This window comes from Oxyura jamaicensis, chromosome 24 (genome assembly GCF_011077185.1).
Source record: "Oxyura jamaicensis isolate SHBP4307 breed ruddy duck chromosome 24, BPBGC_Ojam_1.0, whole genome shotgun sequence".
Classification (NCBI taxonomy): Eukaryota; Metazoa; Chordata; class Aves; order Anseriformes; family Anatidae; genus Oxyura; species Oxyura jamaicensis.
In genome coordinates, this window is record NC_048916.1 from 1466331 (window position 1) to 1485986 (window position 19656).

General features: G+C 47.3%; 1 protein-coding gene across 7 annotated transcripts in view; it reads right to left on the minus strand.

The window, feature by feature from the left end:
• Nucleotides 1-19656, minus strand: part of ARHGAP32 (Rho GTPase activating protein 32) — a 255589-nt gene that overhangs the window by 81721 nt on the left and 154212 nt on the right. For all 7 annotated transcript variants that reach the window (XM_035346342.1, XM_035346340.1, XM_035346343.1 and 4 more), the window contains one exon: nucleotides 14489-14575. In XM_035346342.1, coding sequence (XP_035202233.1) covers nucleotides 14489-14575 — 87 coding nt within the window. The remainder of the gene's footprint in view (nucleotides 1-14488; nucleotides 14576-19656) is intronic.

A 19656-nucleotide genomic window follows, 5' to 3' on the forward strand; every position in this document is an offset into this window, starting at 1 on the left:
GGGAATATTTTTAATTATTGATGGCCCAGATGTGGGCAAGCACATTAGATCCCATTCACTTCCATGGGACATAAAAATAGGGGTGAAGTTATGCACACAGTGGGTTCGGGCCTTCAATTACAAACCTGGGCAGGACAAATTTCACAGAGAGAAAAAATCAAGTCCTGAATGAAGATTTCAGTAATGCCAGAAAAACAGAGTATCGGTATGTTTAAAAGGACAAACTGACCACTGATTTAAAAACCAAACAAAAAAAGCTTGAACAACATCAAAGCATTGGATTTTCAATCCAATTTTTTGGAATTTCATTTTACAGAAATGCTTACAACAAAAAACATCACGACAATTACGGATTTTCCCAGAAAATGGAAAGTTTAGGCTCTTTCCCTCTCTAATTACAGTCTGATCTTCCCTTCCCTCTTACTCTTGCATGCTGTGTAGCATTAAATGCATCGTGAAAGACTGGTGAAACTTCAGAACATTACGCAGAGCTTCTTATTTTTTCCCATTACCAAAGCAAGTGCCATGCTAAAAAATTATTAGAGTTTATTGAACTGATGATTTAATTTCCACCGAGCCAGAGATTGGAGCCTCCCATTAGTGACACGATTATACTGAGATCACAGATCATAAAAAGCTACACTGCCTGCACATCAGATGAGACAGATTCAGAGGGACAAGGACTCAGAGCCACAGCTCCTCGAGCATTATTTATAGCTCTGCTGCTCAAACGGCCTAAGGAGGACGAGGTACAGCCATAGCCAAGGGAAGCTTACATATTCCCTTAAGCACAGCTCATTTGGTGATGCTTCAAGAGAGCAGCAGTATGGCTCCCTGTTCCCCTTCTCCCAAAGCCCAGCACACAGCACGTGGGTTGCAGCTGGGTGATGGTTTCTGTCCTAACGGAGAGACATTCCTGACTGCGGTGCTGTTTGCTTATTGCTGGATTGGGAAAAGCAAACTGAAGAGGAGGGCATTCTAAAACATCCTCTGTGCTTTCCTTCCCACAGCTGAAAACAAGCAACTTTGTTCCACCGTCTCTTCTACCATTCAACTCACCAAAAACCTTGCTCATTTCCAAGAGGGGGGTCCCATAAGCTCCAGACCACTTCCATGCAGCAATATTCTTCGGCAGACTTCCTTTTTTTACTCGGGATGTGGCAAGAAGCAATTTTCCCCTGGTACGTACTGAGTGGCTTAGTTGTGATTAGGTTTGTCTCTTGTCGATATTTGTGATGCGGTTCATTTAGCAAACAGATACGCTCAAGTTTTATAATAAAGATTTACACATCTCCTCCCTCCACTATGCAAGAAAAGGGCTGTTTCCAGCTGAATCTATCTAAATCTGCCCAGATAGGGCTCCCTTTTGTCCATCAATACATCTTCAAGCCCGAGTGCTACTGACCTCCAGCACGCACAACTTTCCTGTCCCACGCTCTGAGCATGTTTTCTCTGTTGCACCTATGATTTATTTACTTTAAGACAGGGATAGACCTTTCTTTTCTGGTTCAAATGCTTAGTTCCTGAGAGAAAGCACATGGACGCTCTCACAAACCTTACCAGTCCACATGGAGACCGAGACCAGAAAATGAGATGAAAGTATATGGCAAAAGTCACTTCAGTTTGACCCTGCAGTAAGAAAACACCACGTATTAAACAGCTGGAAACATGCCAGCATCCACCCGCGGAGTCCAGCTCTGCCATGTGGGTGACTTTTACAACTGTCTGGGTCTTGGGCTCTGTATGTTATTCCAGCCTGACCCTGAAGCCCCCTTTTTAATTTTTTAAACACAAGTCACACTGGAAAACGGCTTCGAAATTTAGTCCAAGCAGAAAACAGGGCCGATAAAATCCACCTCTTGGAGTTTACGCAGGACGTGTTTTTAGCTGGTGCCGTAGGTGGCTTTAGCTAAGCTTAAGTCTGCTTACCAAAACGTGTTGGATGATTTCACACCTCCTAGTGTTATTATTACAACTTTACTTCTGAATGGAAGTACTCACTCAGCAGTTTAAGGCCCGTTGGTTAGCACACTTGCAGCTCTCACCTTGAGGCCACGGATGGATGCTCACCCTCGCTTCGGGGGGGACTTGGGCTTTTCAGGTAGCATGGACAGTTTGCAGCATGGCAGCCATTCTGCTGTCAGGCAGCTGCACAAAATTATGCTTAGAAGAAAATAAAATGCGGGGAGAAGGGAGCTTTAAATAAGGTGAGAATGGTGGCAAGAGGAAACCTCTGGGCTCCACCTGGAGTCATGGACACAAGAGACCGAAGCTATCACGAGATGCAGGAGGGACCGTCAGCCTGCAAGCAGGAAGTCTGGTATATTTATGTCGTGAATCCTGAAAAAAACTTATTCCACAAAAGAAATTTATCTCTTTCAGCACTAATTATCAGTTTGCTATCATTTAATTGCAATCAGTAGGAAAAAAAAGACGTTTTGGTGGAAATCACTGCCGCTGGATGCTGCCCTTCCTTGTGCTCCCTGATACCAACTACAGGAACACTACAACCACGGGGGAACACGAGGCTGCCCAAGAGCTGGTCTGAATGACAGCAGTATCATTCCTGCCTGCTCTGACCAGCTTTGGCAACTTAGCATGATCAGATCTGTGCATGTTTCTGGGTGCAGACGGAGTGAGCCCTCACCTTCCAGCGGTTTCTCTATCTCTCAGGAAGAAGCTTTGCCCGAAGCATCCAGACAGCCCGCAAGTACCTGGCTCAGGCTTTGGTGGCAGCTGCTTTTGTACAGGCACAGGGGAATAAAGGCATGCTAAGAAGACCTAACACAAACACGCCGTGTGTAGAGCATTTGAAATCTTAACAACCATTTTCCTCGCATCACAAGCCTATTTCTAAATGGCAGCCCGGCAGAGACCTAATGAACTTGAAACAGGATTTACAGCTCTCAGCATCTGAATGAAACTCCCTGCTCTCCTGACATGTTATAACTCAAACAATTCAGTATCAATCGTCTCTTTAGTTAAATTACACCGCAGGAGCAAAGGGTCACAGAGGGACACAGGGTGGAAGGGGAGGGTGGCCACGGTGTGGGGGACGGCGCTTCTGCACTCCCGAAAATTAAAGTAAACCCAACACGAGCTTACAGGCACAAAGGAATACTTCAAAGCTGCTAACAAGACCAGCTGCTAAGTAACAGGAACTAAACTTCTGCCGTCTTACAGGTAGCAAGGCAAGGAATGGACGCATCTGTATTTACAGACGGTTGTAGGGACACGCAGCATGCTGCCAGCACTGACTTCTCCCTGGCCCAGGCGTGTTATTAGCTACTGGGCACTTAACCACAGAGGAAAAACAACTTTTCATCAAAGTAAGGAGGCACTGCACAAAGCAAAACAAAACAAACTTTGAAAATGACTTGCCTGAGGTTAGCAAACCAAACCGAACCAGAAGAAAACCTTTCAGGATGACTTGCCTGAGGTTAGCTGCAGCGACAGCAGCTCAGGCGGATACAGAGCTCGATTTTCTTACGTCTCGTTTCTTGGGCACATCACTGAAGCAAAGGGCAGATTTGTTTTTTAAAGTGATCAAAAAACAGAAGCATGTTTCCGTTAAAACTAATTGCCAGAGAAAAGATTTTGTAGGTCCAAAACCAACAAACTTTTTTGGGGGGAGAAAAACAAACCAAAGCAAACAAGAAAAACCAAGGCACGGCAGCACAGTTGCGGTTGCCATGCAACAGAACGCCCATCCATCACATCTCTTACAAAACACCAGCAGCTCCGAAGCAAGAAAATAATTAAAACCATGCTGTATCTGACACGGCTTCCCTTAGAAACCCGTTTACCTTGCCACCACAGAAGGAGGCAGCCACTGCTGGCAGGATCTGCCCGCGGGCACGGTGGGAGCAGCAGCAGAGGCTCTCCGGGGGCGCGTGGCAGCTCCTGCCCCCCGCTCCCCTCCGCTCCCAGGATTTGGCAGAGGATGCGGAGGGAACCCCTCTGCCTACCCCTGCTGCTTTGGGTAGGGCTACAGGGATAACACACCTCAGTATTTTAAGGAGAAAGGTGAGCAAATAGGCCATGTGGCCGCACTGCACTTTTCGGCAGACACTCTGTAACATATACAACACAAAAAATTAGTTAGGAATTAACAACAGTGCGTTGTGGGCACAAGGGAGGTCAGAAGGTGCTTGTGGCTGCCTGGAGAGCTGAGGATCAGAACGGACAGCCTGCAACTGGCACAGCTGTGTCACAGGCATTTTCTTCTCTCTGCCTGCTCCTCCTGGTCTCATCGTTGTGGTTTGTGCCTGAGCCCAGGGCCTGCTTCCAGCCGACCTCCCTGGGGCCGGCCCGGAGGAGGGCAGGGGGCTCGTCAGGAGCAGGGGGCTCCTGGCAGGGTGCAGAGCGAGCGCTGAAATCCTACAATTAAAAGGGACAAAACCTGGCTATATCCTGTGCCCTGAACCGTACCCAGCACATTTGGAGCAATTTAAAGCAAACAAAACCCATGCAGCAAGGCTGCCTCCGGTAAAAATGCTGCAAAGAATCAGGGGCTGGAGTCACTGCACAGGCCAGAAAGCCCCACCAGCAAGGGGGGTTAAAGATGTAGCTGACCAAAAGTCGAGGAAAGCAGGTAGAAAGGAGAAACGTTATTTAGAGAGCACAAGAAAGAGGAGCGGCTTTAGAGAAGTTTTGTTAACAGAACTGGAGCTGAAGCCAAATTGGAAACAGAGCTGCTTTTTTGGCAGCTGCCTGTACCAGCCTCAAGAAGAAACAGTGAAGAGTGGTGCCAAGACCCAGGAGACAAAATGTTTAAGACAGGCCATCTTTAATTCTCTAATATCTATGACGTGGTCTTTTAAAAAGGTAGACCACAAAGTTTAAAATAAACACAGGACTTTTAAAAACCACAGATGAGTTAAAAATGCATCATTAGACAAAAAGAAAGTCGTCCCCTCTTCTTCATCTGTCACAGCCTGAGCTCTTGATTGCAAACTTGCTCCACGGTACCTAACAATATCAGCTGGCAACTGTGCTTAATGCCACATCCCCCAGCCTGTCTGCACATTCGCAGCTTTTGAAGCCTGGAGGCTCTGAGCCCTGCCAAGGAAGTGGAGAACTCGGGAATCCGCAGCAGGCCGACGATGAGCTGACTCTCAGTTGGTTCACGCTGCACGTGTAAACCTTGAGCCGTGGTTGCCCAACTAGGTCAATAAATTGCACGGCGACAAGGAGCACCTGCAGCTGGGGGAAGGCCCCAGTGGGTGCAGAGATTTAAGGACTGAGCTCGGTCACGTTCCCTCTGAGAATTCTGCTGCTGATTCCTGGACAGGTTTTCTCCAGAACGAAAATCCGCCTATTTTGTGGCACCACACTCGGGGAGATCTAACAGTCAGGGCAGGGGTCCTGCCTCAAAAGCCAGTTAGCACGTGTGATGAAGCCTTTTCCCCCGATAAGCACATCTGCATAAAAGAGCAGGCAAGCGTCTGGGTTATTTGATAGCACTGTACCCGCTGTAATCAGAAGATAACTATTTATTAACTTAACGTTAATCTTATGTTCCATCAAACTGGAACAAAAGGGATGCAATTATGAAGGATTTACTTCATTCAAAGGAAAAACTCTTTTAAAAAAACAAATCTTATTGCACCTCTAGTTATTGAAGATGACGGTATCAAGGTTTTATTACCAAGCCAACTCAGTTACAAATCTTCTCAACACCATCAGGCTTCAGCTCATCAAGGTGCAGGCAGTGTGACTGGTAGGACACGGCTTTTGCAAACTTCCCAGACTGAGAATTTTGCTCCTTTGTTCAGCAATGGCCAAGACCCACTACCAACAATGAAAACGCTGCACCTCCTCCACCTAATGTCCAAGGAAGCTGCTGCCCGGAAGGTTAGAGAGGCCCTTCCAAGGCATGCCAAGTCTATCGACGTCCGAGTCCTTCAGGTTTGAGGCATTGTAACTGCGCTCACCTCACCTTTTTTCTGATGCTCGGCTGTTAGCAGAGCTGAGAGCTCACATCTCTGTCCCTGCTCAGAAAGACACAGCACGAAGCTCTTGGGGGCCCCAGCCCCGCTATGGCAGGCAGGCAGCAGCCCAGTGCCTCTGGCTGGGAGCTGCGGGAGCTCTGCAGACCTGCAGGGGCTGGCGGCGAGCAGGACCGGGGGACACCCCTTGCTTGCACCAACCTCGGGTTGTTCTGCTTCTACGCTCCCTTTGCCAGCTCATCTACTGCAGCCCAGCCACACTGCTAAGGTGTGCACGTGTCCTCAGTCTCTCTGGGGCTTTCTTTAAGGGATTATCACCAACAAAACACAACCGAACACCACGGAGGTGTCTTCCCTGACATTTTTCAATGGCTCTCTCCCAGACAGGCTGATCAGATTTGGAAAGCTGCTAAATGCGTAACAATTTTATTGTCAAGTCTCAAAATTCAAACTGTGACATCCAAAGGGATTTCCTTCATTTTCCTGCATGCAGTCTTCACAGTAGCACGGCATCAAGGCTAGCTACAAAACTCCCTTCAAGTACAGATATTGACATTTCCCTGAGAGAAAACCAGTTGCAGTGTTTAAGGCTCTCGCTGACCTTACAGCCAGAAAACAACAAGGACCAAGCTGCCAAGTACAGCATCTCCTCTTTATAATGCTGAGATAGGTCTCGGTTGGCCCAGCCGCTAAGACAAAGTCCTTCTTCATCTTCAAATGCAACGAGTCAAAGCGCTCTGTAAAGTCAGGGGGAGCACGGGGGTGAACTGGCTGTGCTCAGCCCATTTCACTGCTCTGCTGGCTGATCAAAGGATGCTACTGCACAAAACTGCTTTGTTACCTGTCCCAAACAGCTGTTGACTCTCCCCAAGACACAGGCACTGTCATACTGCTGTCACAAGTGCACGTCTTCAACCTTCACAAGGAATAAACAACAGCTAAGAAAACCAGGGGCATCCACCACAGCCCTCCTCTCAGTTTGGATCTGAACCAAATGCAGCTCTTGGAGAAGTTGTAAAACAAGTCAAATTGTAGACACGCTGCTCCTCAGCCATGCATTTCCACGTGCCGAGCTATGGGGCAGGAATCAATGTCTCTGCAGAGCACTTGGAGCCAAGTGCTCTCTGCAATCTGTGGCCGGGCCCTGCCTCGTCCACAAAGCGCCCCGTGACAGCAGAGCCTGCCAAAAGGCAGCGCTGGCAGAACGAAACCATAATCACTACCCTGCCCTCTGAAATCTCAACACTGATTTTCACTCTTGCTCCAGAGCTCAATAGAATACAATTTAGGTACAACAAGATGCATCTCTCTAATTCAGAGCTTTCTCTCTGAAGGCAAAACACCCAACGGACACGCCGTTAACAAACCACCACATCGTCCTGAAAGCCTCTCCTGCTTCACAAACCTTCATGGCAGCACATCCATGCGATTGGGCATTTCATTCTGAACACGTATTTAAATAGGGAAAAATCCGAGTGCCAGAACGGAGAAATGAAATACCAACCCCCCGTTGTCCTTCACCCCGTTACCAGCGGACAGACTCACACACACAAGCACTGACTGCTCCGTGGCCGGGACAGGAGTGACCCCGCGGCGGGACAACGAGATCCCAGAGCCGCGGTGCTGCCACAGGTCAGCGCCGTGCTGCTCCCAGGTCCATCACACCCCAGCCAGCGCTGCACACAGCAGCTGGCTTCCACATATCCACTCCAGAGTCCTGAGGAGCACAAATACACAGCAAATGACAGCAGCGAACAAGCGGCGTGAGCCTTGGAAGCCATCCTGCCAGCGCCCCTCGGCCCCGCGCAGCCATCCCGCCGAGTGCCTCCTGTAAGCTTCAGACAGTGCCACACGGTGCAGGGATCTCCACCTCAGAACTGCTGCCTCTGTTGTCACACATGTCCAAACCACTCTGGTAAATGAACTGTCACGGAGCTACGTATAAATGCCACGAGGAGCAGAGCGGGAGCGGTGCGCTGTGTGTTCTCACCAGAGGAAAGGAGGCAGCGCAGCGTTAATCCTGGCTGATGGGAGTGCCGCCCTACCCAAATCGGTGTCGGGTGGCAAAGCTCCAAAGAACAGTCAGTCAGGTCCTTGTCCTTAATGATTATTACCCTAATTATTGAATGAATTTATCCTTTAGTATTATCCTAACAGCTACACAGTATTAGATGTTAATTATGCAGTTTTAAAGGCTTCCAATGCAATTCAATACCTTCTCTCTCTTCCCTATTGATGCTACTTCACTTTCAAAAAGCCTGGAACAGACCCAAGTTTCTCAAAAACGCTACCTTGCCAGTGCTTTGGCATTGCCCAAGCTTTGAACATAGCCCAGCAGCTCTTTTCAGACTGCTTGCCAGCTTCATACATTCCTTATTAACCCCAAGCACTGCTGTCCTTCACTTTTATTTAGTGCTGCTGAGAGCAGAAGGCGTATACGGCCTAAGAGCAACCACTCAAGCACAGCACATCAAGTGATGGATTAGCACTGTGGGAACAAGGATTTTAGTTGCTTTATTTTGACTAGCATAAAACAACCCTTCTCCCCCCAGAAATGCTTTAAGGCAGAGGTTTCCATGTCTGAGAGCATCTGGAAGGACAGGCTAGAAAGACTTGATCCATACAGGCCTGTGGTCAGGATTTTAAAAGTTTGGGGGGACTTAGAAATAAGTACCTGGTATCACGACAGGGCTTTGCAAACACATGTGAGGCACCTAACACTCACTCATGGGCAAACTTGGTGATGGAAGTTAGATTTCTGCAGCCTGACTGCAACAGGCACAGTATGAAGCATCGCCTGAATTTACTGCGCAATACAATGACACAGTAACTGCTTTTGTTTAGCAAAATCTTCCTGAAACAACAAAGGCAGCAAATTTAGGAAAGCAGAAGCAGGTAACACGTACTCTGAGGAGCAGATTCTGCACTGAGTAGGACCCAGCTGGGATGCTCCAGCACAGATCTATCCCATTCACACAGATGAGACTAGCTCTTCTCTTTGTATATATATGCACACACACACACAATTATGTACGTGTGTGTCAGAATTTGGCCCTTAGAGCCCTATCTGTTTAAAGAGTTGTAGCTTTTCACAGGAGCAAATTTTGCAGTACTTACTCAGTGACTGTTCTCTAGGTGTTTGAGCCTCAGTCGCACGAGCCAAAACTATTACATATTGAAGAACAAGCCCTTCAGAGAAAAAAAACAATCATATAAAAGGTTTTCGAATGCTTGACTCAAAAATCCTACTGCAAGCAGTTTGTGGTTTTCAGCATGGACTATCACAGGCAGATGGAATCAGCAAACCATACTTTAGACATTAGTAGTCTGAGTAAGACATTTGCTTCTGTGAAACTATATTCCGCTCTTCTCTCCCCACAAACCACCCAGGATGGGGAGTCCTGACTGTTCTTCCTACTCGGATCCCATTTTTTCCTGGCATTCTCTCTGCTGCCCCTGAAACAACTTATTATTGCGACCACGCTTCCAGCCATGGAACGCTGGATGGGGTTGCCTTCAGGGTTTTGCAAATTCTGTTCTTCAGACAGAAGATACCGAGCTTGAATCTCCTGCAAGGCAGAGCTGGGAGATACAAGGGGCGTATCTTTGCATAAATGCCTTCACCCAGTACATCAGAGACCTTATTCTATCAATCAAACTGAATGCAGCACAGACAGCAATGGCTGCCCCGAACAAATAACAGGAACAGGGCAAAGTACTGTGCATCCCATACAACAAAGCTGTGTGGCTCAACTTACTGCCAGCACAAGGTATGCAAATGCGAGCAGAAAAATGGAGAAAACCCCGCTTGGACCACGAGAGCTTCCTGCCTTCAGAACAGCCTTAGAAATCCACCTAGGTTGCAGCAAAAAGTCTGCCTTTTGCAGGAAGCTGGCATTATCCCATGAAAAGTACCCAGGAAACAGAGGATGCAGTGTGGCTTTGTGCTGGGATCACAGCAGTCAAGCTGTGTTTCAGGGACTATCATGAGATCTAGGCCTAAGATTTTTTAAACATCACCCAGGCCTGCATGGTGTCTTCTCTGGTCTCTAGTGCCTGTCATTTCTGTTTCGACAATGATAATCAGTGATATGAAAATGAAAGATAAAAAGCACAAGTGATATCTGGAGTTTAAGCTCTTCCTTAGAACAATTTCACAACTTCTCTCTGGTTCTCTCCTTGCCATTCCAAATTTCACAAAAATGTTGTTTGTAGCACTGAAACGCCGCAGATCTCACCCTGCAATGAGTAGCACATGCTTTTTATTTTTCTGTTGATCTTCAGAATAACAGCTTAGGTTAGCCATTCTTATGGCATAATACTTAAGCGTGTATGCAGGGAGTTGCTGCTGTAATGTCACACAGGCAAATCTAAAAACATTAAAAAGGCAGATTTTCAGCCTGCTTTGCAACTGAACAAAACATGTTGGATGGATTAGCCTGCTTCAACCTTTTTGCAGGCTCTTACTCTTGTTGATTTATTCTCAACGCACACAGTAACCCCTTTAAATGTGTTGCAGACCTTGTAAATTCTTTGCTTATCCCTGTGGAACTCAGCAGGAATTGCAAACGCTGTCAGCGGACCTTCACAGCCTACAGGTACAGCACAAACTCAGCAAGGCCTCAGACATCCTCTGTGGTCCTTTAAGGTCTGTGGTCATTGTTAAAGCTCGCAGCTACTGCCTGCAGAGTTTGGAAGGTTCACAGGTACAGTCCTCACACCCCCCGTCCCAGCATTTTAGGCTTCTCCATTTCCTACACAAAAAACCATCCCTACCAATCCTAAAAGGCCTTTTCCTTCCTAGCCAAAATGCACGTGGCATACTGTCTGTGCTCTGGGAAAGAGCAACCTCAGAACAGGATTCCTTTTCCCAGAAACCTTTCCTCAGATTTCAAGCATTTCTAGATTGCATGCAAGCCTTCTTTTTTTTCTTTTTTTTTTTTTCTTTTTTCCCCAACCACCCTTCTTTCATCATAGAAAGGGATTTTATTCATATTCACTTCAGTAATAGCAATCTGTCAACAGCAGGAACTGTGCATGTCCTGAAAGCAATCTCCTGGAAAGGAGAGAAAGTTAAACAGTGAAATCTTCCTTGGAAAAAAGCTAAATCCACCTTCATTGCTCTAAGAAACAAAACAAAAACCAGATCTTTCAAACAAAATTTAAAAACCTACCTTAGTCATCTGTTAGTCTTCATGATTAGATTTGTTCCAAGCAATCAAAAGAAGAATCCGTCTTTCCACATTTCAAAAACCCTTGGAACAGCTTTCTATATATTCCCACTTCTTCTTAAGAGCTAATAACCTGGATTAATTTTTTGAGATCTCTAAGTAGAAGAAAAGCTGAATAGAGACTTTAAAAAACCCCTCTGAACCTCACACAAGCTTGTATTTCACAAGCTGACTTGCAGCAGCAATGTGTCTCAAACACATCTCAACATTTTTTTTTTTAAACTTTATCTGGGAAGGTTTTGCAAAAGAGTCATCAAACAATAATTCTCTTTACACCACTGAAATTATACTTACAGATGGGAGAGAGTGGGATAGAATTTCCTTAGTGTAAATGCCGAATTGTAGTCTGCCAAACACAGCTAAGGCTGAGCTGGATACTTTAAAAGTCTAAGGTTCAAAAGCTTTGGGTTTGTTGTCTGCTACAGAGCGCAATAACAAACTAAGTGTCTTTTTATGGACCACACAACACACAGATTGTATCTGCATACAGTCCAAACTGGGCAAGGCACAGTAGTAAAAAGTGTCCGATCCCACAGCCACGCTTTTCAGCTTATTTCTCTAAGTTTGTAATCTAAAGTTGCCAGGATGGCCAAATGCCCTTGCTCTTCACCACACTCTCTTGTTTTTGCAACAAATCACAACTACCTTAGAGCTTTTAAATTTATACAGATTTAGCCCTAATTACCAGAATTACTTTACTCTGTGCCCATGAGAGAAACCAAGGAGACTTGCAAGCTGTTGCAGTAGGCTGCACACCAATGCTAGTAGCATATCCAAAGGGCAAGCGAAGTAAAATTTGTTTTATAGGCTTTTTTTTCTCCCTCCTTCAGTATTTTTGGCCTGATCCGAACACGTCTTGCCAAAATCTCTCCCCACTGCACTATCATTCCATGAGCTATTTCACACCTCCCATTTAATTTGCATGTGGAGCCAAATCCATCCAGACACCGCTGGTATCCAGCGTGTGACAGAATGGAATAATTCCCTGGACATTAGGAGAGGCCACGAGATGTCAGGGGTGAAGTATCTCCACGGTAGAAATGATACTCAGCTGCGCAGCTCCTTCCATGCCTTTCCTTTCATTGAATCCAGATGCCACAAGTTTCTCAGCTTTGTAAGGATCTGAGAGGCAGGGACAGACTAACACGAGAGATGAATCACACGCCCGGGGTGTGGAGAAACTCTAGATAGTCGGATTACTAAATGAAAAGGTGGCTGGTTCTGTGCCCGTGCTTTAAAGTGATAAGGCCAACTTCCAGTGCTTTCATTTCAGTTTAGTAAAACACTGAAACAGAAAGGAACAACTCAGCAGCTGGGCATGATTCACAGCCTCTGGATGTACTGGGCAGCAGGTCAGTTCAGTGTGCCTGCAAAGTAACATCTTCTTTGGGCGAGGCACAGGACTCACCACACTGTCCCCGGAGAAATCAGATCTCCACTGTAGTCTCAGAAACATCCCCAAGAAGCACCTGGGGGTCTGCCAGAAGTGTCAGGCCAGCTGCTGGACAGCTGGGCTCACTTCCATCACGGCACCAGCCGCGCCTCACGCTGGCTCTCTGCAACTCCGGGGGCTTGCTCCTGTGCTTACGCGTTCTGCAGGGTTTAAAACACAACTGTACCTGAGGGTGTCCTGGTAATCTTTAGAGACATCAGCAAGGCAGGGAGGAAGATCAGAAGTGGTGTGCTCCGAGGCTGGAGTACAACGGCTCTAAAGCAAGGGACGGTTTGGAAGTGCCCGTGCATTCCAACCACCCACCTGAAACAGTCAGTCAGGTACGAATTTGAAATTTAAGTCTATACAGCACTTTGAATAAAGCCCCAAACATGCGAGGACCCAAAATACATGGAAATTTCAATTTCCTTAAGTCCCTAGAAAAATCCCATTGTAAGTCACCGTGCTGCTCTTGGCTGGGACACAGACACGTGTCCACCATTACATTTTGCAGTGCTGCCTGTTGGCCTGGACTCCTTTTCTAAAAAATGACTTATTTATTTTTTATGAAACTGGCTACAGCTCGGCCAGAGCAGTACGAGCAAATTGGCCAACCACAGGCAATTTTAGGAGATGTTCGCTCTCTGCCTCTTTCCTCTCTGAAGAGCAGCACTTGTATATGCACGTATAGACACACGTGTCCCTGAGCGCTCCTGCACCGTAAGCCCTGAAAACAGAGAAGAATTATTCCGCGTGTTTCTGTCCCATTAACTACCCACTGCTGCAGCTCAGCTTGTGCCAAGCTCCACCTTCAAACCGGAGCAAGATGCTTTGCTCCTCAGCTCTCTTTGAACACACCGCAGCAGTGTGCACCCAGAGCAATGCAGATTCCAGGCTGCAAATTCCCAGCCTGTCTGTGCAGTAACGGCACCGTGCAGGCACGCTGCGACAGCGAGCACTCCCTTACCCCGCGCAGCTCAGCACAGACATCACAGGCATGCCTGCTCCGTCCACTCCATTTTAGTACCTGAGAAATGTCAGCAGAACCACAACAAGAGCTTCAAAGACAGAGACAGACATCGCAGTGATTCCCATGAATGTTCGGGATAAATTGCTGAGATGGATACTCACGAAGTGCTGAGATGAATCAAGAAAAGGACTGCTATGCTGAGACCGGGAAAGCAATCCCACAGGCATTAACTCCCAACTGAGTTGACCAGTGCATAGGTCTCCCACAAACAACAATTTCCTTTGGTATATTAAAAGATGATAACCCAGCATGTAGCATTTTACAGAGTCGCTATCCCTGCCCGAGCAGATGGGAGCTGGGGTACAAGGCAGCAGATTTATTTGCTCACAGCATTTTGGTACCACGGTAGCAGAGGCAGCGAAAGAATTTCCTATCAGCCGTGTGGAGACGTTTCTGGGAACGGATCCGGAGTCCCCAGCTCCTGGCTCCCAGCAACATGCCTTAACCGACAGGGATACTGGCGGGCAGTCTCGCTCACGTATTTCCTCTGTTTACATCCCTGGTGTGTCGGCGTGCGCTCCCCCACCACTGGCAGGCACACACACACTGCCTGAGCACGCCTGCTTGTGTCCCTGGGCTAATCGTGTGGCTCTGCACAAACTGCAGCCGGGATTATTTGCTTAACTGATTCGTTTTTCTCCCCTTGATGCTCCCTTTGTTTCCTTAAAACTAGCCGGTCACAGTACCACAGACAGCATCCTTCTGAGGACTGAGCTAGTGGAGAAGTGGGAAAAAAATCCACAGACGCTGCAGAGAAGTGCCGTATCAAAACATTACGAGGCTGTCACTAAACAGCGCAACACAGGCTGCAAAACGAGGTGGGGGGAGAAAACGTGGCATTTACCTGGCACGAGATCTGTACAAGGTAGACCAGCTCCTTGGATTCGCAGCCGTTCCTCGTCACTTCATTCTGTTCCTCCGGGAGCGAGAGCTACACCGAGGCAGGGGGTGGGGAGAAGAGGGAGAGAGAAAGACCAGGTCAGTGAGCAGGGTTAAGCCAGCCATGTAATAATGCACGAAGCACAACAGTCACATCAACTTGCTGCAAGACATGCTGAGTATTGGGGAACCAGGGAAACGCTCGTCTGTCAGGTAGAAACCATTCAGCATTCGTGCCTAGCACAGACCCTCTAATGTCATCGGGTATTGGCATCTCCCCTGACAGTTTAAAAATAAAAATACGGTACAAAAATAAAACAATCAGAGGAAGGCAAACTGTTCAAGGCAGGGATTAAACCTCCAGCTTAGAAGTCTGCAAATTAATTGTTCGCTGAAAATATCTCCATAAATATTCATGTATCAGATAACTGTGATCCCCTCCAATTTTATTCATTTTTTTTGTACGTTCAGGCAGACATTGGATAATAAAACATATATCCTAATTCCAGGGCTGTCATGCAATTTACCACAACAGAGAGTTTTATGGTGCCATTCATCAGAAGCAAAGAGTCATTAAATACAACACCAGGACGTGCTTTTCTCAGAGCTTTTCTCAGAGCGGTGAGAGGAGATTTAACCGTGTCCTTCCTGTACACACAGAGCCACAACAAGTCCTCTGCTGGCCCTGCTGCTCCTAGGGGTCTTCACATCCTGCACTCCAGGGACTTAAGTTTAATGATCTTCACCCAAATCTGAGGTTACAAATGGATCATGTGCAAATCAACAAAACAAATGTCTTCCGAAAAGCTGTTTGAAGGAGAGGAGATCCTTCAGCAGGGCAGAAAGAGCAGAGGCACACAAGCGGGATGAGGCCTCAGCCCCTCAGCACCCAGCTGTCGCTGCTCTCCTGACTCCCAGCAGGATGGGCATTAGTGGAAGTGTTTTTGGTGAGCAAATAAAAACTTTCCATCGAAGGATTTGTAACGGAAGCACAGTTTGCACTTCCCGTCTAAACTGGACCTAATTGGGGTCATTTCAGAACATTTAAGCTCCCCGAAGCTGCCCTTTACGTAGCAGGATATAGAAAGTTTTAAAATACTGGGCAAGTTCTTCAGGATGAATCCACTCGGTGTCACCTCCGTCTGGACACCAGTTCACTCGGTCACAAATCACCTCTCCAGAACACGCGTGGAGTGTCTCCCTCAACCACTCTTGCAGCTCTTCCTGTACCACTTCCTTAGCACACTCTTTTTTTTCAGCTTCTGGGCAGCCTTTTGGTTCCACCAAGGGAGAATTTATCTCCCCTTTGGAGAGAACTTTCTTCCCTAGAGCTTTTCAATGAGAACTTTGAGACTTTTACACACGCTCACATCCCCTTGCAGCTGGTGTGCAGCACAGCCCTGGAGATAAACCTTTCAAACTGCTTCAGAGGATCTGTAACACGGTGAGCTCGCTTACCCTAAAAGATCGCATTCCAGAAGGAGACAATTTTAAAGATTTGTAAGACTGACTTTTCTAAGTGTGTAGCAGTACGTGGCCCGCTGCCATAAACGTGATTAAACACAATTATTTATTTCTGCATTGCACATTCCCCACCACTTTATCATCATTCTTCGCTATCAAATTTCATATTTCAAGTGCTACTATGTTTTCAAGCTAACAGTCAAAGCAAAACAAAAAAACAAAGCAGGCAGTTAAACGAAAGCTAATACATGGCTGGAAATATTTTCCACGTGTGTCAGGTTCCAGGGAGCTCCAGTTCAATTAAAAGCGGGTTTCCTACTCAAGGAGAAAAGTTTCCATCCTTTAATCTCCCCACTGCTTATTTAGAGCACATACACCTACCCTGTCCGCCCACAACGAAATTTCAGGCCCTGCCTTCCTTCAAGTTCACCAGCGCTGAAGCTCATCCCGAGGGCCGCACATCGCTTCTCGGCCTCTGCCTACCTGCAAAGCCAGGCCGTGAAATCGGCCACACACAGCTGCAGCTCCCCGGGCACACACCAGGCACACACGAGGCCTGATTCTGTGCAACAAGAGATGGGGTAGAAAAAGGCACGGGTCGAGTTAAGACAAAGGTTGAGTTGCATCACCTTTCCTCTCGCATACTGCTGTCATTTACACCAGTTTGGGCTCATGTCCACACACGATCTCTCCAGAAATAGGAAGTGAATCATCCGTAGGCGTGAGGTCCCTGCGTGTAGGAGGACTAGGTTACAGCAAACTCAGATCATTTGCCATTTGAAAGAGCATACCTACCTGAGGATTAACCGGCTGATTTATATTCATTGACTTTACACCCACGCGGTTAGCTTTCATTTTAATGCTTCTGGAAGTCCCCGTTTAGACAGACTCTGGGACTAACCTGTGCTGCTTGTGCTACAGCAGAGAATGGCTCAGCTCACCTGGAGGCCGCAGCAGCTGGGCAGCTCTCCTCTGAACTTCTCTGGTCTATTGGCATTGTGCTGGTTCCTGTGGCAGTAAATTGCCGGGGAAGGAGCCAGGTGCCACGGTAAGCTGCACTGATTCCTCCTGCCCCAAGGGTCCCCTGCTAGCACACAGCTTCACCGAGGGCTGCTTGTCAAGGGGCCTCCCCTGCAGCATCACACCGGGCACTGCAGACACCTCCCCGGGGTGTCTGGCTGCAGGGAGGATGCTCTGACACTGGGCAGGAGCCAGCCCGACCAGCACAGCTCCCTGGATTCCAAGGAGAGGGAGCAAGTCATTCCCTCGAGCCATTTACGTGCAATCCTGGCACACAGAACAAACTCCTAGGCTGTTTTACATGTCCTGTAAAACAACCAAAAAATGCCTGCCCAGGGGCTGCAGTAACCTGCATACCATTATCAACCAGTATGGTATTTTGTTCCCAAGTCCCAGTGTGACACCACGGGTCAACTCCTTAGTAATTTCTCTCTCTAATCTGCCTGTGGTGAGAAGTGGTATTTTAAACCCATTGTATTGCCCTACATATGCAGAAGTGTCTTGTTTCAGAGAAAAGCTGTGAGAGCTCGGTGACTGACCCTCTTCCTGCAGCCAGCCTCATGACTGCTGAGGGACAGAGAGCAGAACTGTGCACGCAGGGAAATCTGCTGGGTTTGTCTTCTAACGTAACTATCCTCGCAGCCAAATACCCTGGAAGATTCACTTATGCTCCCTGCTCCAATGTGGCCTAATTTTTATTTCGATATACCCTCATGCTGTTCAAAACTCATCGATACCATGATATTTAAAAGCCTTTCCTCCTGCAGCGTATCTTACAGACAAGACATCCTACAAAGGACAGATGCACCTGCTGCAGTAACATTTGTGTCAAGGTATCACTCAGATTTTCCTTTACATGGCTAAAGACAACCTGTGAGTCTCCACTCTGCCTTTCTGCGCATACCACCAAAGAACTGACGTGCTAAATCCTGGAGCAGGTGAGGAATTCCTCCTCCTCCTGCAGAAGCACACGATGTCGCTTTGTGCTGCTGACCAGTAACAGCTGTCGTGATGCCTGGTGCAATGAACAACGGGTAAGTGCCCAACGATGGGAACGATAATAAACCAAAGAGCAGCAAAGATTTCCGAGAGCAGGACACAGCTGAAGAATCGATCACAACTTCACTGTACCCATCCACTCTGAAACAGCAAGTTTCACCAGTTGGAAGACAAAATTAAGTTACATACCTTGTTCATATATAATTTTGCCAAAAAAAAAGAGCAGTGCTTGCTAGCCAAGACTTTCCTGATAGCATTTACAGGCAGGACTAGCTTCAAGATGCTTCTAGTCCATGTGGTCCTCCCACTGTCTGAGAAAAAGCAGCTCATCTCCAGTAAGCCAGCAGATAAAGACAGCGATTACAGGAGTCTCCTGCAGGGATGATTTATTGGTCACTCCTCTCGCAGAGATAAACAACACCACAGCAAACAGGAGGGAAAGCTAGTTATGACATGGCACATGCAGACGTCTTACTGAAAGGCTTGGTAGTTTTCCCGAGCACAGTCCTGTGCCTCTGCGTTTACCTCCTGGAGCAGGGGCTAGCAGGAACAAAACAAACGCTCCCGTCCGTCCTCTCCAAAGTGGCTTTGGAGCTCCCTTCTGCTCTCCCTCCAAGAATAATCCTCGCATCAAACTCTGGCAGATCTGTGCTCGGAGCGAAGCAGCATTTGTTTGTCTGGAGCTCCACGACTTCAAACCTGCTGTGAACCTGTGCAGGACCTGCTGTGCTCCCCACACAGGGGCTGAAAAAGGAAGGGCTAGTGACTGCGGGCGGGACATGAATGAGAACAGAGGCAGCTTTTGAGCGGCCCTGTTTCATGAGCACGTGTCATCACAGACAGAAAAGTAATGAAGATACAGCTTTGAGATTCATGCAATCATTTTTAGGCTTTATACCACAACTGGGGGCTCTTCTCAAACTACAACAACTTTAAAAAATGTTTTTAAGGAAGAGCACTACATAAATCTGTCGCTGAGGCTAGCGTCGTTGGTACTAAATTCAAGTGCCAAATCCTGCCCAGGTAAGAGCTGGCTTTGCTTTGCGAGGTGAATGGGGCTGTGTCTGCTCCTCCCAGCCGTCCCCTGACCCCCAGCTGTCACAGGAAGCTCCCCTAGGTAGCTTTGGCTTTAATCTCCCCGTTTCCCATGTTTGCCAAGGGATGCTAGCTCCATCATCCAGCTCTCCCGATGAAAGGATAATTTGTGCAAGGCTTGGGAAACAGACTTGATTCGTCTATGAAGCTTATTTATTTCAGCTTCTACTTCGTAAAGCCATGAACACCCGCTCTTGATCTCCCTCACACACATCTCAGCAAGTGAACAGCGCACGGCTGCTGGCAGAGCGCCGGCGCGCAGAACAGCACATACTTACAGAGAAGGTTACAAGGGCTCTGGCAAAGCTGTCCACGCCTGTGGTAACTAACACCACGAACTTGCCTCGCTTCCAGTCACATAAATCATTTTGCACAGTGCTGTTGTCTGAAGCTTAAAATCTTACTTGAAGCTAAGAAAAAAAATAAAAACTACGCAGAAAGATGAAAACTACGCAGAAAGAGAGTTAGGGTTAGTATTCAATGTTGGAGGCATTAAATAGTTAACAATTAATTACAGAATGAAGATAATAGGCTAGGAAAATACGGTTCTTCCTC